General features: G+C 41.3%; 1 protein-coding gene across 1 annotated transcript in view; it reads left to right on the top strand.

Annotated features, from left to right (window-relative positions):
* Nucleotides 1–22,010, top strand: part of mthfd1b (methylenetetrahydrofolate dehydrogenase (NADP+ dependent) 1b) — a 65,166-nt gene extending 43,156 nt beyond the window's left edge. The window contains exons 15-28 of the mRNA XM_077238690.1: nucleotides 563–637; nucleotides 1,393–1,495; nucleotides 1,718–1,794; nucleotides 4,105–4,245; nucleotides 4,898–4,966; nucleotides 5,184–5,295; nucleotides 5,490–5,629; nucleotides 5,802–5,843; nucleotides 19,115–19,215; nucleotides 20,424–20,601; nucleotides 20,768–20,875; nucleotides 21,011–21,163; nucleotides 21,352–21,460; nucleotides 21,550–22,010. Of these exons, the coding sequence (XP_077094805.1) occupies nucleotides 563–637; nucleotides 1,393–1,495; nucleotides 1,718–1,794; nucleotides 4,105–4,245; nucleotides 4,898–4,966; nucleotides 5,184–5,295; nucleotides 5,490–5,629; nucleotides 5,802–5,843; nucleotides 19,115–19,215; nucleotides 20,424–20,601; nucleotides 20,768–20,875; nucleotides 21,011–21,163; nucleotides 21,352–21,441 (1,389 nt within the window). The 3' untranslated portion in view covers nucleotides 21,442–21,460; nucleotides 21,550–22,010. The remainder of the gene's footprint in view (nucleotides 1–562; nucleotides 638–1,392; nucleotides 1,496–1,717; nucleotides 1,795–4,104; nucleotides 4,246–4,897; nucleotides 4,967–5,183; nucleotides 5,296–5,489; nucleotides 5,630–5,801; nucleotides 5,844–19,114; nucleotides 19,216–20,423; nucleotides 20,602–20,767; nucleotides 20,876–21,010; nucleotides 21,164–21,351; nucleotides 21,461–21,549) is intronic.
* Nucleotides 22,011–22,251: the final 241 nt, after the last annotated feature.

Below are 22,251 nucleotides of genomic sequence, written 5' to 3'. Positions count from 1 at the left end.
TCTAAAAATACTTGAAACAGGACACATTTACTTCAAAAACACCACATATGATTTTTGGTTTTCAGAGAATGTCTTTAATTTGAATGCATTTTGTCTTCCTGCACTGGCAGAACAAGTTCAAAACAAATGAAAAAATCGGCGAGTGATTTATAAGACAAAGTATATGATAGAATCTATGAAACAATGCAGTGTTACTTCTCTAATAAAAGTACCTTTTGTTTAAAGAACTTAATCTCTTGCTTCTCTCCTCGCTTAAGTATCTCGCCCAGTCAGTATTTATAGAAGTGCAGTAAAAGTTTTATTCCCCTATTATCAGACTCGGAACAGTGCAAAAGAGAAAGACTGTGGCAAAATTCTTTATCTCCAAAATTCCTTATCTCAGACGGTGTTCTAAGCAGTTCTATACAAAATAGGGACCATGGCTGTGTACTTAGATGTTGACAATTAATGTGGGGAAAAGTGATGATGCTCTAAGATTAAATAAAACTGAGAAGATACACAATTTAAGTGTGCTGTCAAAAGTCCAAATCAACAGCTAAATATTATTCTATCACTGCACTAGGCTCTCTTTAATCGCTTGGTACCCTTGACTGAAGGTCATAGGAAGTTTTCCCCAGTTCAGATCAACAGACTTGAAGTAAGAAGTGTGCGTGTGTGCGTGTGTGTGTGTGTGTGTTCATATCCCCCTCTCTGAGAGTGTGTTCACACTTGGTAGGTTTGGTTCGATTTAAAACAAACCCGGTGTGATTGTTCTGTTAGTGTGGTTCATTCGACGCTGCCATCCGAACCATGGTGTACACCGAGACCCCTGAGAAGATGAGTGTCTGTACGCTTTCAAATTAACTCTAATGTGGCTCTACTAAAATATTAACGCAACACAGACCAAAGACGTATACTAACCAAACCAGGACATGATGTCACAAGATGCGACCCTGAAAAGGACCGAATGCACAAGCAATACCTGTTTTTACCAGTCATAGTCGTGATGTTGCCCATTACAATTCGTTACAGGCATCAGAACCGCGTCTTATCGCAGCAGATCTTCTTTTGTGTGTGACTGCGGCTGTTTTGACTCCTTTACACATTTTATAAGCTCTTCACGAGCTCAATCATATGTACACACATACAGTCAACGGCTCAACGCATTTAGCCCTGCACACAGCAATGTTTTGGATATTCGACAAGGTCCGCTGAAATATACGACTTTAAAGCGAACCAGGACTAAATGTATCATTTTCTTTTTTTTTTGGTCAAGACCAAAACAACCAAGAGAACCGAACTACAAGTGTGAACACACCATAAAACTAATCTTTACATTTAGATTTGCTCATATAAACTTTGTCATGATTTCTGTAATTTAATACAGTATACTTGATGTTCTTGTACCCATAGAAACTAGGCATAAAGAAAACAGACCCCAGCACGTTAACAGAGGAGGAAATCACACGCCTCGTCAGGCTAGACATGGATCCTGAGTCCATCACATGGCAGCGAGGTGCGATAGAATGTGTTTTGTTGTTTCTGTTTTTCTTACAATTTATGCTAAGGAGATGAATTCAAACTGAATTCAAGCTGAGAAAATTAATCTCAAACTGAATCTATAAAACTAGAACATTTCTTTAGATTGCTATTGGCTTTGATGGTGTTACAGAACATTATGATTTGCTGTATATACACATTTAGGTGAAATGTAAATCTTTTTTGGATTTTATCACAGTGCTGGACACAAATGATCGTTTTCTGAGAAAAATCACCATTGGCCAGTCTCCTACTGAGAAGGGCTTTACCAGAACTGTGAGCATCACACACATTGCCTAATTCTTTATACACTGATGAACACAAGCATGCACAGGTGTGATCAAACATTGTTTGACTAGCCACTTCACTGTCCACAGCCTACATCATTTCAGTTGTCTGAAATAAAATATTAAATTATTTTTTAGAATTCAATAATTATCTTAACGCATTAAATTCTAAATTAAATAAATGGTGTTGGCTTCACTTAATTTTGATGGTCTCTTTAACACATTCTGTTGACTATAAGTAACATTGCACCTACATCTCTACTAACTCTCATTAGATTGTTAGTAGACTATTAGTAGCCTGGTAGAGTTAGAATAGGTTGACATGTAGTTGCAAAGTTACTTCTATTCAGTAGAATGTCTGTTGGAGGACCTTCACAATAAAGAGATAGCAGATATTTAGCAGGCAGTGTACTAATACTGTAATGAGAGTTAGTTGACGCATAGGTTCAACGTTACCTAGTCAACATAATGTTCAAAAGGGACCATCCAAATAGTGTTGCCATAGTATGTTCAAAGACCGCTGGACTACGCTTAAAAAATACTGAGCATCTAAAAAAACACTTTGACATGGCATTGTAATGTAGCACTTGTGGCGCAAGACACTTCAGTGGACAAAGATGTCCACATGTGACAAAAAAAACGCAGCATAAAATTTTATTTCTTGTGTTCTTGTCACATTTAATACTTTCTCAATTGAACCATTTATCTAGTTAATGTCATTTCTCTGCAAACACAATGAATGATGCTAGATACATTTTATATTACACAAGACAAAATAAACAAAAAATATAACTCACGTCAGTCCTATTTCCTCTGCCACAAAATGCAAAAAAATATGCAAAAAAATAAAATCAGAAAAAAAAGAAAAAAATTTCAAGCAGAAACCTTGTCAGCTAAAACTGCATCCATTACAGCATACATCATTCTTTATCCTTAGAGTAAAACATTATAGAAAATCATCCACAATTGAACACTACTAATACTAATTTTCATAAATGCCACAATACTCTCCAGACAATTGTTTTCACTTTGGTAAACCAATCTCCCCCAGCTGTTGCAGTTGCAACATTTTCAGAACAATGCATCTGTGTCAATATTGTATTTAAGCCAAAGGTACAAATTTTAGCTTCGTACAGAAAAACGCATCCTCGGAGCTGGCCGAACCTTTTTTTGTTCATTTTTCTACATCAGTTCATCAAGAATGCCAGAAGATTACTGAACACCGATATAATAAGGGTGTGTGGCTTTAGTTGCAAACTATACCACTGCATAAATCTAGCGAATAATACACAGTAGCACAATTATTGATTTGCTTATAGTTCCAAAAACCTCAATCGATGCAAATGCTGAAAAAATTTCGGAAACTCTTGTATAATTATGTAAATGTCGATGTTGATTCATTTAATATTGAGTTTCACAAAGTGTATTTCAGACAAAAATCTTGTATGTTTTTTTTTGTTTGTTTTTTAAATGATGTTGAAAGTAGCAGCTTTGGTAGCAATCAGATACTGAAAATGTAGAAATCTTTGTGAAAATGTTGGCGTTATTTTGTCACTTATTGGGAGCAATATGCTAGCTGAAGCCATTTACTTCCAGTCTTTGTGCTAAGCTAGGCTAGCGGTGGGTGCGTCAGACAGAGTTACGGGACGCACTGGGATGAAAAGGGTATGTATGCACTTATCTAACTCTGGGGGATACGGTGAATAACGGCGTGTTCCTTTAAAGGCACGGAAACCTAAAAAATTTAATTTTCGGAAGAATGTAATAGAAAGGTGGAACAAAATCCCTTTTTCCAGAGTGAACATGTTTTTCACATATTTTTTTGTCTGAGGTAGAGCCTCCAGTACAGACTCTTTTCTGTACAGTGGAATAATGCTTTCCTTTGGCTTGAATACAGCATCACTACAGACATATTGTTCTGTAAACCATGCCAGTTGGTTCACCTAAAGAATATCTCAAATTTTGACCTGGCATTGTAATGCAGCAATGTGGCGCAAGACTGCAATGGACAAATATGTCCACCAGATATGTAGACAAATTAAAAAACACAGCATAAGTAATGTGTTCTTGTTTGAAGAACCTTGCATAAGAGCTCCGTAGTTATACATTTTTTTTAATAACTCACAAGTTATTATAGTTTAACATTTTAATTATTTCCCAAGTGAGCCATGCAACTAGCTAATTGTAAACACAATGCATGATGCTAGAACATTCATGTGCAATCAATTGTAATGATGAAAATTTATTTTATTCTGTTAGCAGACCAGGCGAAATAACTTTTTTGTGTTCTGTTTTGCAGGCCCAGTTTGACATCACTGTGGCCAGTGAGATTATGGCAGTTTTAGCTCTCACCACCAGTCTGGAGGACATGAAGCAGAGACTTGCAAAAATGGTTGTGGCCACCAGTCGCAGTGGTCAGCCTGTCACCACAGAGGATTTGGTGTGCTGCTGTCATATGTTAGACTGGGTAAACCCAGCCCGATCTGCCGGCGATTTGATTTCGCCCTGCAGCTCAGGCTGGAGACCTATACATTTTTCTATTCTGCTTCCGTTACATATCTGCGGGGACTATTGGTGGGTTTAACACAATGACGATAGAGAAGCGACGTCAATCCAATTCCTTTTAACCTATCAACGATGCTCAATGGCTCTTTTGCTTAGCAAACAAATCGCTTGAGTGGGTGTAAATACCACTCACTTTCATGTGTTTTTTGCACAACCTGCAAAAATTGCTCGATGCCATTGCTGCTTCTGCAAACCGTTGATCAATGCTACAAACCAACACGTTTGTTGACACGTTTCCTGCCTGGAGTTTTCGCGTCGCTCTGCAAATGCAAAGTACATCACCCGGATCGTTGGTCTGAATGGTTGAAGGACTATCCAATTGCGTACAGAGTCTTTTGAGCTATGCTCATTGATCACGCCTCTTGTGCAGTAGAAAATACAGGGCAGACTCCCCAGACTAATATTCAATCTTAAAAGATTGAGCTTGGTTTGGTGATGGCCAAACTAGTCATTTGTCTTATTTTATCTCAAATTAAATTATCTAAATGTTTTGTGCGTGTTTTGATTCTGTAATGCTTGTGTCTTAGGGAGTATGTGGAGCTCTGACAGTACTCATGCGAGATGCCATCAAGCCAAACCTCATGCAGACACTAGAGGTAAGAGGAGTTGTCCTGGGTTGTGTGTACTATATTCAAGTTAATATGTGAATCACCTAGAGCTACACAGCTCTTAAAGGCTTTATAGATGCATCTTCTCTACTTCATGCTCAAATCCACTAGTTGCATAGCTCAGTTTTGCAGCTGTTTTCTTGTCAATTCTTTCTTTGGTGCTTTAGAGTTTTGTTCATAAGCTGTTGTATGAACAATTGTTTAGGGAAACCCTGTGTTTGTTCATGCTGGACCTTTTGCAAACATTGCGCATGGCAACTCATCAATCTTGGCTGATAAAATTGCTCTGAAACTTGTTGGACCTCAGGGATTTGTGGGTAAGTTACATAGATGAAAGAACTTTGTTATTGTAATAATTTAGATTTTTTTGAAGATAAAATCTATAATTTACCAATTTTTCAAAACTAAAGTTTTGTCAATTAAAAAGAAAAAAAAAAGTTGTTTACAAAATGTCAAGGTGTGTCAAGGATCCCATCAGCATGGATTTACTCTAGTTGTTGTTTTCTTGCAGTCACAGAAGCAGGTTTTGGAGCAGATATTGGGATGGAGAAATTTTTCAACATCAAGTGTCGCTACTCTGGTCTCAAACCTCATGTTGTGGTCTTGGTTGCTACAGTTCGAGCACTTAAGATGCATGGAGGTGGGCCAACGGTGAGTCTGAGAATAACCCCTTTACTGTGTGGTGGGAGAGAAATTTAAAATATAAGTGAGAACATTGTTGGTATGATTTAGTTTCATGCTGTTTGACATTTTGCCTCACCTCTTGTACATATAATTTTGTACAGGGAGTTATTAATGTGCATTGCTTGTATCTTTTCTATAGGTCACTGCAGGTGCACCACTTCCAAAAGAATATATTGAAGAGGTACTGTAAGATTTTTAATGTTTTTCTGTTAGATCTTGTAGATAAAGTAGTCTTTGAAATGTGTTCTGAAACCGGCTGACTTATGTGAGATGTCCCGATCATAAGGGATGGGAAACATACTTTTACCACACTTTGACGCGCGAGCAGCGCTCTGGGCGGAAGATCTCTCTGTAAGCGTGAGCGCGCGCACGCGGGCACGAGACTTACAACTGTATCTGACGCCTCGATCATAATAGATGGGGAGCGCTTTATTAACGCCCTGTGTTTTGTGATAACACTTAAATGCGCAGGCGGGGCCCGGGGGGAGGTTTGTGTTAGCAAGCGTGAGCGCTCTCTGGCGGGCACGAGACTTACGTTCATAACCTGCTTCTTTGATCGTGTAACAGAGCGGGCAGATAGTGGGCACAGACCTGTGGACACATTTCTTACATTCAACACTCGAGCGGCTTTTCTGCGCTTTATGAGAGTGTGCTCTGTGAGTGACACGGGATTGGGGTGCTTATGTGTAGGGGTGAACACTAGGGCGTGGGCACATTCACTACACTTAAAACACTGACGGCGTGAGCCGGACCAGACATTATACTCTTTTTGAGATTTCTCTGGGTCGCCGTGAAAACGGCGTTTGTGTGCAGGCGAGAGGGTGAATAAACCGGCTCGTTGGCTGCTAGTTGAACCACTGCAGTAGCCTGTTCGAAGGGGACTGACAGGGAAATGAACTTTGACGGCGGTCCGGCCGCAGCGGGACACGCGCGTTCACCTTTTCTCTCTCGCTGTTAGGAGGGCTTCGCGTGCTCGGACTTCAGCGTGATTCTTTGCCGAGGCCCTCTGGGGGGCGGCGGTCTGTGACGGCTGTCTGAGCGCGATCTAGGGCGGCCGCCCTGACGTCGCTGCGAAGGCTGAGGCTGTGCTGGACGCTGGGTGCTGGTTCGCACAGGAGGCTGGCTTTGTCTCTCGCGAGAGCGGCCTGTGGCAGAACTCGAGCGTCGCGGCAGGAAGAGGTTCATGGCCTGCGTGAACCACAGAGAAGCGGTCAACAATCCCGTTCACCGCTGGGCCGAAAAGACCAGTGGGGGAAAGCGGCGCGTTCAGAAAGGTGGCTCGCTCAGTTTCCCTCATGTCCGCAAGCGTTAACCAGAGGTGCCTCTCCGTCACGGTCAACGCGGCCATGGCTCGTCCAATGTTTTGGGCTGCGGCTTTGGTGGCGCGGAGAGAGAGATCCGTCGCGCTTCTCAAATCCGTAACCGCAGCTGGGTCCCGGCCCTTCTCATCCCATTCACGGAGGAGGTCGGCTTGCAGGATCTGAAGCACAGCCATCGAGTGTAGAGCAGACGCGGCCTGGCCGGAGGCGGCATAAGCGCGGCCGACCAAGGCGGAAGTGGCTCTGCAGGCTTTAGACGGGAGGGCTGACCGTGACCGCCATCTCGCGGAGGGCGGGCAAAGGTGCTCTGCGACCGCTTCTTCCACAGGGGGAATCGCTGTGTACCCTTTCTCGGCGGCGCCGTCCACTCGGGAGAGCGAAGCGGAGGCCTGTGACTGAAGTCTAGCAGAAAACGGTGTATTCCATGACTTCGTCAGCTCCGCATGAAGTTCCGGCAGGAATGGAGCGGGCCTAGTTTCTGAAACTGCGCGGCGGCGACTTTGAAGGAAGCAGCCGTCGAGCCTGTTCGGCGGGGGTTCCGTCGGCAGCGACCACTCGAGCCCGAGACGGTCAACAGCTTGCGTCAGCAGGCGCATAAGTTCTGCGTCAGCTCCAGCGCGGGTACGGGTGGATTCCTGGGTTGACGAGGAGGCGGAGTGAAGCGACCATTCCTCGCTGTCTGATACCAGGATAGAGCAGCAGTCTCTTGTGACGTGTCCCTCGGACTCATCCTCCGAAGCGACGGCAGTGAGGCTCGCAAGCGGCAGCTGCGCGTCGGTGAGGAGAGGTGGGGAAGGCGAGAGTGAGGCTCGAGGGAGGTTCTCCGGCGAGCGCGTCGCTGTGGCCACCGGTTCCGGCTGTCTCAGGGAACGGCGCTTCTTTCTGTGCGGTCCCACAGGGGGCGGAGTGACTGCTGTGGTGTTGAAAGCTTAGAGTCGAGCCCGCAGGGTCGACAGCGGAAGCTCCTCACAGAGCTCGCAGCCCCCGGACGCGAGGGCGAGCTCTGCGTGTTCCAGGCCCAGGCAGAGAGCGCAGATCAGGTGGCGGTCTCCGGCGCTGAGCGGGGCTTTACACGAGCCACAGGAAGTGCGAGACATCTTTAAAAAGACGCTCGCTGCTCTTTTAGAATAACAAGCAAAAAAGGATACGTCGCCGGATAGCGTAGCTCGCACGGATGGCTGAAGGTGGCGAAGACGGCCGGCCTCCTCAGCGCTGTCCTAGGCTGGCTGTTCGCTGTTCGACGGCGGCGGTGGCTTCTCTCAAATCCAGCGATGCGAAGAGCTCGCTGAAGAGTCGAAAAATCAGAGAATTCAGCCTACAGCCCCTATTTTATACGCTAAGCCACGCCTATCTGGCGGGCTGTGACGCTATAAAGGCGCGGGCGCCCTTCATTGGGCGTGACGTCACGCCGGGCTCACTGGTAGGCTGCAGCAGTTGCCCGCAGGGCAGCCAATGAGCACGCGAGATGGCCTGCTCTAGGTCTGCTAGCTGCTGCACTGCGTTGACAAGGTATACAAAATTAAGGATAATTTTTTGGCTTCAGTATCTCGAGAAGATGAATCTTTCCCGTAGCGTAAGCTAAACTTACACAATACGAGAGAACCTCTCGTAAGAGAACAACAGATCCTTTGGCGGAGGAGCACCTTAACATACATCTTGTATGTACAAAAAGTGGAATGAGAGAGCAGGTTGTGAGAAAGGCAAGGGCTTCATCATCTCCAGGGCCTAATGGAGTTCCGTACAGAGTGTAGAAGAGTGCTTCAGGAGTTCTACGAATTCTGTGGAAATTGATAAAAGTGGCATGGGAAAAGCAGATTGTACCTAGAGCATGGCACCGAGCAGGTGGAGTCTTTATACCTAAAGAAAAAGATGCTACAAGCATCAGTCAGTTTCGTCTTATTTCGCTATTAAACGTCGAAGGTAAGATTTTCTTCAGCATTATTGCTCAGAGATTGTCAACCTACCTATTAAAGAATGGCTTCATTGACGCTTCAGTTCAAAAAGCAGGCATTCCAGGGTTCTCAGGATGCTTAAAACACATCAATGTTATCTGGCAACAAATGCAATCAGCAAAAAAGGAGAGGAAGGAGCTCCATGTGACATTCCTGGATTTGGCTAATGCATATGGTTCAGTGCCACATGAGCTACGTTGGGCAGCATTTGATTTTTTCAGGGTACCAATGTCGATAACAAATTTAGTGAAAGCCTATTTTGGAGATTTGCAATTTAGTTTCTCAACTCCAGAAATCAGCACTACATGGCAATGCTTAGAGGTTGGAATAATGGGAGGATGCACAATTTCTCCACTGGCTTTTACCATGGCAATGGAAGTAATCATTAGGGCATCAAAATGGATAGGAGGAGAGCGCTTGGCTTCTGGGATGCGACTACCACCAATCAGAGCATACATGGATGACATGACAACCATGACTACAACAGTAGCCTGCACTAATCGGTTATTGGGCAAGTTAACCGATAACATTGAATGGGCACGAATGCAATTTTAGCCCTTTAAATCAAGGATCATCTCGATAATTAAAGGCAAGGTGGCAGATAAAACATTCTTCTTTAATGGTGAGGCAATACCAACAGTTTCTGAGAAGCCAGTGAAGAGACTTGGGAGATGGTACGATGGGGATCTAAAGGACACAGTTCGAGTGGGAGAAGTTAGACGACAAGCAGTGGAAGGGTTGAAGAGCATAAACAGCTGCGCTTTAACAGGGAAACTAAAACTCTGGTGCTTTCAGTTTGGTCTACTGCCGAGGTTGCTGTGGCCACTGACTGTGTACGAGGTTTCTTTGACAACAGTGGATAAGCTGGAAGCATTAATAATTTCATATATCAGGAAATGGTTGGTAGTTCCACGCTGCCTCAGCAGAGTGGTACTTTATAGTAAAGGAATATTGCAGCTGCCAGTCTCTGCTTTAACTGAGGAGTTTAAGTGCGCCAAGGTCAGACTGGAAATTACCTTAGTAGAGTCACGCGACAAATGTGTAAGGGAGGCAGCACCTGTGTTAAAAACTGGTAGAAAGTGGTCAGCAAAGAAATCTATGGAAGAGGCAAAGGCTGCCCTTCAAATTGGTGATATTGTGGGGCAGGTACAGCATGGAAGAGGGGGTTTTGGACTCAGTTTAGCTGCTCCTAAATGGCACAAGCAGGGAGAGTGGATGAGATGGGAGAGTGTGGAACAACGCAAGATGGGCTGGCAAGACCTTTGGTCAATGGAAGAGAGTAGGATCAGTTTCCTTATCAGGTCAACATATGATGTTCTCACATCACCACAGAACCTAAACCTCTGGGTAGGAGAGGATCCCTCTTGTCCTTTGTGTTCATTACCTGCCACATTAAGGCACATTTTGACAGGATGTAAGGTGGCTCTTAGCCAAGGTCGGTTTACTTGGCGCCATGACCAAGTACTCCGATGTTTGGCTTTAGCATTGGAAGACAAGCGTAACATGACCAATAAGTTGCCACCTGTTCTAGCAAAACATTACACACAGAAGACAATATTCCTCCGCCCAGGCGAGCAACCACCAAGAAAAGGTGTTAAAACCAATTCTCGCTCAGGACAACTGGGAGCTGCTAGGGACTGGAAAATGCTGGCTGATCTTGATCAATGGCTTATTTTTCCACCTGAGATTGCACCCACTAACCTCCGACCAGATATTGTTTTGTGGTCTGGATCAGCACGCATTGTTCAACTGATAGAGTTAACAGTGCCATGGGAGGATGCTGTAGATGAGGCATATGAGAGGAAGAAACTGCTGTATGCTCAGCTGGCCACTGAAGCAGAACCAGCGAGGATGGAGAGTCCGGGTTTATCCAGTGGAAGTGGGTTGTAGAGGATTTGTGGCACACTCCACAACCCGGTTCCTCAGAGACCTCAGATTCAGTGGCCAAGAGTTGTGTCGCACAGTAAAGTACTTATCTGAAGCAGCAGAGAGGAGCAGCAACTGGCTGTGGTTGAGATGGAAAGAGTCTGGCTGGCTTTGTACAGGCCGCCATGCTACGGTTTCGAAAAATTCTTGAAAATTTGATGAGTCTGTTGGTTTATTTGTATAGTTTGCATAGTGATTACAGTTATTACGTTCCTGTGAATTCTGCGTGAATGAGGATTGGTGTTTGGACAGATATTGTGTTTTGCGGTAGTATGCCATACGGAACCGTTGCCACTGACCGCTTTAACGTCTGCAGTGGGGCTCGACAGTCTTAGTCAAACGGGTTGGCGCGTATGGTCGTGTTGTGGAGAGGTTTTGAGAGATTGTTGTTAGGTCAAAGGAGCAGCCTCAGCAGCAGGAGGGATGTAAAGGTCAGTAAGCTGGGCTGAGTTGAGTGGGGGACGGAGGGGGGTGACTCTGGGACGCCAGAGTCACTGTCGAGCCCTCTTGAGGTGTCGTGGGCTAGTCGACGAAACACTGAGGACGGAAGGTGCCCACTTGAAGACCCTAGAGATGTCCCCTACTCTGCTCAATCCAGACGGTTGTCATGAGGGGACCGTACTGTGGTTGCAGCCGTTGTGTGTGCAAATACACTGCAGCTATTAACACCAGACAGAAGGAGATTCACAGCACCATTTTGAAAGAAGCGTAAATGGATGGAGAAGCATAGGTTACTGTAAAGCTACGTCTTAGTTGGTGCTTATCTTGGCGAAAGCCGAGTACAAATCAGCATGAAGTTTTAACATCTCTTGTGTAATGGAAATCATAATCTTGCAAGTGTTAATTTTGAATAAAGATTTATGCTTTGTAAGGTATGCACATTTAAGTGGTCAACTGGGCTGGAAAACTAAATTCGATTTTTTGTATTTTTTTTTTACCCCCAGATTTTTTTAATTTGTAAAATTCTAATTCTATTAATTTTACAGAAAGCGCAACAAATAAATATAAACAAAACCGCACTGTGTTTTTGTTTTTTCACAAAGAACAAACCTGGCTGGTTAATAAAAGGGTATTTTTGTTTTAAATATTTAATATTTTTTGCCCTGATTTGTAGTCTGAAGGAGTCAGCATGTAGGCGTGTGTTCGGTATGACTTGTAAGTCTGGTAGTGTATGATGCCCAGTTTCTCTCAGTAACCAATTTTAAAGTTTGCAAGTGTTTGATGTGTAGCATTTTAAAATCTGTTCAGTGTATTCTAGCCTTAATGTGCAAATAATTCTGAGAAAAAATTCTGCTGTTTCCATTTCTTTTCCATTTCTTTCCAATCCAAAGGATTATTAGGAACACCATACTAATACTGTGTTTGACCCACTTTCGCCTTCAGAACTGCCTTAATTCTACGTGGCATTGATTCAACAAGGTGCTGAAAGCATTCTTTAGAAATGTTGGCCCATATTGATAGGATAGCATCTTGCTGTTGATGGAGATTTGTGGGATGCACATCCAGGGCACGAAGCTCCCGTTCCACCACATCCCAAAGATGCTCTTTTGGGTTGAGATCTAGGGACTGTGGGGGCCATTTTAGTACAGTGAACTCATTGTCATGTTCAAGAAACCAATTTAACATGATTCGAGCTTTGTGACATGGTGCATTATCCTGCTGGAAGTAGCCATCAGAGGATGGGTACATGGTGGCCATAAAGGGATGGACATGGTCAGAAACAATGCTCAGGTAGGCCGTGGCATTTAAACGATGCCCAATTGGCACTAAGGCGCCTAAAGTGTGCCAAGAAAACATCCCCCACACCATTACACCACCACCACCAGCCTACACAGTGGTAACAAGGCATGATGAGAAATCGAGACTCATCAGACCAGGCAACATTTTTCCAGTCTTCAACTGTCCAATTTTGGTGAGTTGTTGCAAATTGTAGCCTCTTTTTCTTATTTGTAGTGGAGATGAGTGGTGCCCGGTGGGGTCTTCTGCTGTTGTAGCCCATCCGCCTCAAGGTTGTGCGTGTTGTGGCTTCACAAATGCTTTGCTGCATACCTCGGTTGTAACGAGTGGTTATTTCAGTCAAAGTTGCGCTTCTATCAGCTAGAATCAGTCGGCCCATTCTCCTCTAACATCAACAAGGCATTTTCGCCCACAGGACTGCCGCATACTAGGGGTGTCACGATTCTCCAAATCCTCGATTCGATTACATTTTCGATTCTAAGGTCACGGTTCGATTCGATCCTCGATTTTCACTTTTTCTTTTTTTTTTTTAAGCACAGGTTGCTCCTGCTCCTAAAAAGCTGACATCAGTTCATCGCGATCTCACACATCTGTTATTATCAATGAAGCTGACTGCACAATGAATCTTTCATAATATATAGCTACACTTTGTTATAATTAGTGGATTTCTCATCATGCAGGATTCAGCATTGAACAAAAAGTCAATTTTGAGCGGTGAGGAGAATCTTAAATGCTTCTGATTGCCCATTGCGTTCAAGAAATCAACACATATGTCTGTGATTGGCTAAATCGCTCAACGCTGCAAACATGTTATAAATAGGAACTCTGGCCTGTAAATCGTTTCTATTTAGTTTTATTTTAGTTATAGAGTTAAATATCGGCTCTAGTTGTGGGAAGTTCGGATCATTTTACTGACTCTGATCTTTGAGTCTCGTTCAGCAAAATGAACGAATCTTTTTTCGAGTCATTTCGTTCATTTCAGCATAATATCATTAAAATGGCATGTTAAATATCCCAACACATCTAGTACTTACGAAAATGTTGATTACATTTGTAAAAAGAATAAAAATAAACTATAGGGTAATGCAGCCGATGCCAAATTATAAGAAACCGAAATCTTTTATTTTGATTAGTTGTTGGGTCTTAAGTTCAGGCTATTGCAGTCTGATTCTGCTGGTTCACCTCACCTCCTGATCCGAGGCTTTCTTTCCTTTGCAACTTCATATTTATCAGGTTAGTTCTCCTCTCGTGTCTCGAGACGTTAGTTGTCGACTCGCCAGTGTCTGACTCCGATCTGTCTGCTGGGCGGACCAGTGTGTGATACAGCAGGGCCGGAAAGAGAAATGATTAGTTCATCTTTCGAATCTTGGGTTCTGGTTCGGACGGGTCCGAGTCTTTCGTTCTTCCTGTCAGTCACATAGAGGCCATAGCCGCTGTCAGTACCGGAAAGAGAAATGATTAGTTAATTTTCCTCGAGTTCGGGTTTTAAATCCTTCGTTCTTTTGTCACGTGACCGCTGGCATCTCGCAACAAATGCAACATTAGATTTGTATTATTGACTGCGTCTGAATGTATATTGAATTTAGGAATTAAAATACAAAAAATGTGCAACAAACATTATCTGAAAAATAAGTTACATCTTATTAGCCTATCATCCCTATCCGTCTCTTTTCTAAATGTTTCTTTTGCATCTGTGGTGTGTTTTATTATATATTATACATTAATTAACTACTATTATATTATACATTAACTACGTGCTTGTTTGTAAAAAGGTTGTGTATTAGTAGGCTATTCAATACGTTTACAAGTCACGGGACAAAAGAACGAAGGACTCAAACCCGAAGACTCGAAAAAATGAACTAATCATTTCTCTTTCCGGCACTGACAGCATAGCCTATATGGGACTGACAGTAAGAACGAAAGATCGGACCTGGCTGAACCCGAACCAGACGAACTAATCATTTCTCTTTCCGGTACTGAAAGCATAGCCTCTATAAGAATGACAGGAAGAACGAAAGACTCGGACCCGGCCGAACTCGAGACTCGAAAGATGAACTAATCATTTCTCTTTCCGGTACTGACAGCATAGTCTGAATGGGACTGACAGGAAGAACGAAAGACTCGGACCCGTCCCGAACCCGAAGACTCGAGAGAGATGAACTAATCATTCTTGTTTCCAGTACAGATTCAGAACCCATATGTTGCGCAATGCGTATGCGCGGTCAACACAAAACGAACGAATCGCTCTCTGAGACAACTCGGTAGTCCCGAGTCATATTAAAGATTCGTTCAAAATGAACGAATCGTTCATGAACGACACATCACTAATCGGCTCGGGTCGGGCCAAGTTCGGGCTCGGGCATAGAATCTAAGTTAGAGGGCTCACAGCCAGTGGCGGTTCTAGACCATTTCAACTGGGGGGGCGAAGCTGGGGCCAGTTGTACTGTTAGAGGGGCCAGTTACATATAGACCTTATTGTTGTCATATCATTTTCTGCACTGCACTGCAGGCATTAACAGGCAAAATACCATGTTTATAATCATTCAACAATGTATTTGCATTTCCATTATATTTTTACATTTGCATTACATATTCAGTATTAGTCACAGTAACTGTAATTGACATGATGTCCTTCTTTCTCTTCATTTTGGTGAGAACTATAGAGCAAAAGCAATGGGGACCAAGCAGCTTATTAATTAATTTACTGAAAATAACTGACTTGCTAGGTAACTATGTCTAACCGTTTACAGGGTTCGTGCACACTTTTTAAAGTCAAATTTAAGGCTTTTTAAGACCTGAAGAAATCAAAATTCATACCGTACATTAGGGGTGTGCAATATGTATTTACATAGTCTTTTTTGATAATTAGATTATATTTTACTGATTGTGTTTTTGTGCTGGTGCCATGGCTGGTATAGGCCTGTTGTTGACAGCAGACTCACAAAGATATTCAATGAAATGATTTCTAATTTTAACGTTTTAATTAAAGGGTACTTTAAATATGAAACTAAAACCGCCAGTAGGCGGCGGCAAGTCACAGTCTTAATAAGCGAGTTGAGGGATTCATTCATTCAACCGATTTGTTCAAACGGCTGATTCATTCGGGAAAGGAGCAAGTGATTCCTTCAAAACGCGGATTTCAGTCATTAAATCATCGCTGTCTGTTGCATTGAGACTCTGCTACGGTTTCAGTTTGAAATTCTAGTCGGCGAAATAAAGGGAAAAGAAACAACATTGACAATATTGTGTCTAAAAAGTAACTCACAATGTTAACTTATTGTTAATTTAACTGTTGTATAAGATAAATATCACAATTGCAATTGTGTACGGGAAAACGGAACTCTTGCTGATTTGATATTCTAATATAAGAACATAATATGATATAAATATAAGACATAAACTAATTTGGGGACATAGCCTACCTATGAACCGCACACAGCAGTGAAAGGACGATAGACAAATGCAATGTCAGCTCATAGTGCCTCGTATAGCCTACAGTTAAAACATTGATAACAATATCATAATAGACAATACACATCGCACACCAGATACGCACATAAAGAATGAACTTGCAACTGAACTGACATTTACCAGCTTTCTTCTTCTCTCCTCTCTCGCGTGCAGGAGACAGACGTTATTCTGCCGCGATCCCCGCGAATGTGATGCGAATTGCCATGTGAACAAGCAAATCCACAAAGATGGAATAATAAAAAAATAATACGCATACAACGATAGGAAAAAAACAGTTTTGTAAAAATTATTTCAAACTCCACATTTAGGGGGGCCACAAGGGGGGCCAAGCTTGTTGTCACAGGGGCACGGGCCCCCCTGACCCCCCCTCTAGAACCGCCACTCACAGCCTTTCAACACTTGTGTTTTTTTTTCTCCCACGCCGTGATGAGTCGTTCATGAACGATCTGTTCATTGCCTCTGTCACGCGACAAATGAACAAAAAACTCGGAAGGTAAAGTAATTATTAATGTTCCCTGTAAATTATCTTTGACTGCATTATAATGGTTTCTTAATTCAGAATATGATCAAGATTGCGTAGGTGGATGTGTTCCGGGAATTTGCCTGTTAAAAGTATAACATTTAAAGGCCCTGACATGAACGAAATGACTAGAAAAAAAGATTAGGCCTAGTTAATTTTGATGAACGAGATCGAACAAGAGAGTAACTAAAATGATCCGAACTTCCCATCACGGGCGTGACATGGGGGCGTGGCAGCATCGACGATTACATTTTTGAATTCGAAGTTCGAGATTGTGACTTAATTTAAATCGAAATCGTGACACCCCTACCGCATACTGGATGTTTTCCCCTTTTCACACCATTCTTTGTAAACCCTAGAAATGGTTGTGCGTGAAAATCCTAGTTACTGAGCAGATTGTGAAATACTCAGACTGGCCCGTTTGGCACCAACAACCATGCCACACTCAAAATTGCTTAAATCACCTTTCCTTCCCATTCTGACATTCAGTTTGGAGTTCAGAAGATTGTCTTGACCAGGACCACACCCCTAAATGCATTGAAGCAACTGCCATGTGATTGGTTGATTAGATAATTGCATTAATGAGAAATTGAACAGGTGTTCCTAATAATCCTTTAGGTGAGTGTATATTAAAATATAAGGAGATTAATTCAATCCATTCATTACACATTTGTCATTTTGTGTGACTTTAATCTCAAAGAATACTGTAGGTTAGCTTCTCCGTCACAGAGATAGCTTGTATCTTATCAGTCCAGTATCAATCAATAAAGCTGTGAGGGTATGCTGACACATCTTCAAAAAGGAAACCTGGGACAAATTTAATCCAGTAATCAGACATCATAGCTGCCAAAGAGACATGCCTTTGTCTTCATTTGCTTCATTTGGAAAAATGGAGGTGTTCTAAACCTTTTGATCAACAGTGTATACCATTACCATATAATATAAAATTACTCATAGCATGATGTTAAATTTTGGTCATAATGTATATACCAAATGTTTGATTTTATATCTGTTTGTCTATGTGTTTATCTGCTTAAAAATTGAATTATTTCCCCCCAGTGTACCACTCAAGGCATTACTGAAAGGCCACATACACACTGTAAAATTTTGAGAGTGCCAGCCACATTTAAATATGAGAGCAAATCACAGGAGTCACTCCAGAACATTGGATTATAGACATTAAAGTGATAGTTCACCCTAAAAGGAAAATTAAGTCAACATTTACTCACCCTAGTGTTGTTTTAATGCTGTATGCCCTACTTTCTGTATACTCAAATATTTCTTCTTTCTATGGACCACAAAATGAGAGTTTTTAAGAAATGTCCTGCTCGTGTTTGTCCATATAATGGCAGTGAATAGTACCAGCATCAAGCTTTTTTTAAAAAGATCCAAAAGTATCACAGAACGACATGAAATACAATGCCTAGAAATCCCCAAAAAGCATCCATGTTTTATATCACCAGACTGGAAGTCTGAATGTCTGATGAAAGTCAGAATGACAGTTGACAGATATGAACGTGATGACTTCTTGTTTATGATAAACTCAACGGATATATTCACCTCATAGAATGTTACTTTTTGTTCATCTTGATTTCTCAATTTTTCCTGGGCGAACAGAGTGGACTGCGGTGCTAATCGAGTCTCACGAATGTGCACGTCGTGTAGCCGTGCAGAGAAGACCAACAGCCAAGGTCAAGAATTTCGTTAAATAATACATTTAAATTTCTATTTTAAATAAAATTTCATGTGTTGCATGGGATCATTCTTTGATACTTGTGCGTCTTTTCTAAAAAGATTGATTGCTGGTCACTATTCACTCCCATTAAATGGATGAGTGCGAGCAGGACATTTTTTGTTTTCTCCTTTTGTGGGCATTCGACACCACCAGGGTGAGTAAATGACTTCATTTTAATTTTGTAGTTCATGAACTATCACTTTAATTAATTGAAACAGTTCCAGTTTTAAGTGGCATGCTCTTTAGTTGGGGAGATAGAAAGTGTCAACATTTGCAAATGACTCAAGACTTAAGAGAATAGCTCTGTGAGTCCGAAGCTGTGTCCCAAATGACGCACTATACACTATGTACTCAATCGTGTAGTGTATTAACTTTTTTTTAAAGTTTATTTTGTCTTTCAACATCGGAGTCTGATAGCCCCTCCCCCTCCGCTTTGTATTTAAAGCTGCGAAAGTTGAGTGCATGAAGTGTCCAACGTTATACACTTTGTTTTTTCGGTTAAATAAGTGCATCATCTGGGTATTTAAAGTGCACTTTTTCTTATTAGAATTATCTGTGAGAACGCACTACTCGCACTATTTATACTGCAAAATGATGCACCTTGAGTTTTTTTTGTTGTTGTTGTTGTTGTTATACTCATCATTTGCGTAATAAAACAAATTGCACTGTGTAAGTGGCATCTTAGATGCTTAAGAATCTACATATAATTGAATTATATCTAAGAGAAATCACTTAAACTGTTCTGAGTGAAACTTGATGTGGTTCTGATGAAAGTGGTTTGAACTCTTACAGAATCTGGCACTGCTGGAAGGCGGCTGTAGTAACATGAGGAAACAAGTGGAGAATGCTCGGCTTTTTGGAGTTCCAGTAGTTGTAGCTGTCAATGCTTTCAAGTAAGACCGCATCTGCTAAATAAACCTATAGAGTATAGGTATTCAAGATAAATGTATCCGTGTTATGGTAGAGCATATACAGTGTCTACTGAAATTCCCAAAGCTTAGTGTATTGAGTAGTTCGTTCTATAATAGTTTACGATGGACAGAGATGGTTGAAAAATGTAAGTAACCAAAAGAATGTGCTTTTTGTCCTAATAAAACACATGATGCCTTGCATTTAAAAAAAGCTAGACCACTATCCCAGTGGATAACAATAAAATGCAGAAGTCTCAAGACACATTTTTCAGATTTGAACCACTTCTGAAGTAATAGCTAACCCAAAAATATGTCTTCTGAAACAATACAATATTTTGTGTAAAAAAAAAAAAAGCACATTTAAAGTCTCTCATTTAAGTTCACTGAAAGTTTACCTTCAGTATGCCGTTTGCTGCTGCTGCAACGGGATAATTGTGAACCAGATCTGTCTGATTCGTGATTGAATCATTCAGTTTACAAATTTTATGTGTTATGGACATTTTTTTACGTCTTCTATGAATGTCAAGAAGAGCTGTCAAAATGGGCAGATGTCAGGATTTTTAAGATGCAATGGCCAAAGACATCAGATTGCACATGTACACAGACAACACACAATTAAAATATTGCTCTTAGTCAAGTCACCTTTATTTATATAGCGAATTTACAATACAGATTGTATCAAAGCAGCTTCACAGTGATAACATGAAAATAATATAACAAAGTTTGTTTCTAGAAGAAAATTGCGTCATCGTCCACCTTAAGTAAGGCAGATCAATAATATTGTCAAATATTAAATGTCCCCAACTAAGCAAGCCAAAAGCCAAGGCAACAGTGGCAAGGAACCAAAACTCCATCAGGAGATCGAATGGAGAAAAAAACCTTGGGAAAAACCAGGCTCAGTCAGGGGCCAGTTCTTCTCTGGCCAATGAACGAACAGTGTATGATTATGATTCAGGCAGCATTACAGTACATGATTAATCTGACTAAATTACCATATCATGTTAAAATTAAGCCAACAGCAGGTTTGACTGAGACTAGATTTATTTATTTGAGTAAAGGTTCTTGATATTAAATGATATTGAGCATCATTTAGGAATTTTGGGTTTTATTCTCTCTACAGACAATGTAAATCAAACTGCTGTATAGCTAATATGCTGTTCAAACTAAATCTTGCTGTCTCATGTTTGCAGGACAGACACAAAGGCTGAACTGGATCTGATCTGTAAACTAGCCAAAGAGGCAGGAGCGTTTGATGCTGTGCATTGCTCTCATTGGGCTGATGGGGGTGCCGGGGCTGTAGATCTGGCTAGAGCAGTACAAAAAGCTGCAGATTTACCCAGCAGCTTCAAATTTCTTTATGACATTAAGGTAAAAAATAAGAAAGTTATTGTTGTAGCATTATAATTATTTTTATAAATAAAACAAAATTGCAAGGAGGCATGTTATACATAAAATTAGTGGGTTTACTCTACTGCCATATTTTACCAATGAACCCATTCGCACACCATTTGCTTATATATTTTTGTTATCTTAGTTACCCATTGCAGACAAGATCAGAATCATTGCGCAGAAGATATATGGTGCAGATGACATTGAACTTCTCCCTGATGCCCAGCAAAAGGTGGACCTGTATAGCAAACAGGTATGAATAGCAGATTGATTGTACCCTGTAAAGTAAAGAGGGTGGGATTTTCAACTTGGAATTTTTGTGTCTCATTAGAGAACCTTAATCATGAGATTGCCATTATGTTTATACAGCTTTTTTGTCTCCATCAAGGGTTTTTCAAGTCTACCCATATGCATGGCAAAAACTCATCTGTCTCTGTCACATGATGCTGAAAAGAAAGGCGTCCCCACTGGATTTGTTCTCCCCATTCGTGACATTCGTGCCAGTGTAGGGGCAGGCTTTCTCTACCCACTGGTTGGCACAGTAAGTAGCGTAATATGGACATTTTTAACAATATGCATCTCTTTTTTTCAACCCCTCAGAGGATTTTCCTGATTGTTTAAATAACTTTTCATTCATTAATTCACTTTTATTCAATCTGTAATTATGTAAAAACAGTAGTTATAATGTGATTAGTATCATGTAAACGAAATGTTCATAATTTTATGCAGATGCCGACTATTCCTGGCCTTCCTACTCGACCATGCTTCTACGACATTGATCTTAACACTGAGAGTGGAGAGGTTATTGGACTTTTTTAAATGAGGCACTTTTTTGGGGGTATGTAATAATTGCATCAAAATGCATCCATAAAATGGCACATCTTTTAATGCAGTTGTAATTATACATTTTCTTGTTTAACATTACAGTTTGTGGCAGTCCACATAGGATTCCTTCCAATGGACTAAAGTCTTCCATCCTCTCAGATCAGAGGTTATTGGTTGTTTATATTTCTAACAGAACAGATGTTGTCATAACTTTTGATATATTCTGATCCTTTACATTTGTCAAGTTTCCTAATGAACATTTATTTCTAATACATATTTTTGCTGCTATACTGGAGCACAAAACTGTCCTTGGTATGGTCTGGTCCAAGTGTTTTTGTGGTTAAAAAAATGTTTAATTAATTGTCATTTCTAAACATTATGAACACTTGTTATTTCGGTTAAGAACTATGTTCTATCTATAAGGTTTCTGGCTACAATTTGAAACTTGTCAAGTGCCAAATGAGAGTGGGTAAGCTTCTGTATGCTGAAAGATTTTCAGATTCTGTTTGAATGTTGAACATTGGGTGAATAAAAAATTCAAATAAATTGTGAACTGAGCCTCAGATGCAATCAATCTCATCTGTGCCTGAAATGCCAGCTTTTGATTTGAGAATCTGAGAAGCAGTAGAGTTCACAAAAAGTAACCAATATGTTTGTATTTATTTTTATTGCTATGTAGGAGAAACACTTGAAATCTAATTTGTGATTTTTACTTTTTGTTGCTGCTTGACTGAATTAAAAGGTAAGCTGCATTTGAGATCCATTGTTTAATTAGCTTAATCAAAACAACTTTAAAAAGCATAG

The sequence above is a fragment of the Siphateles boraxobius genome, unplaced genomic scaffold, assembly GCF_051911475.1.
Source record: "Siphateles boraxobius isolate OS27281-9 unplaced genomic scaffold, OSU_SipBor_1 22, whole genome shotgun sequence".
Taxonomy (NCBI): domain Eukaryota; kingdom Metazoa; phylum Chordata; class Actinopteri; order Cypriniformes; family Leuciscidae; genus Siphateles; species Siphateles boraxobius.
Note: the sequence above shows the minus strand (reverse complement) of the source record. Positions and strands in the feature narration are given on the sequence as shown.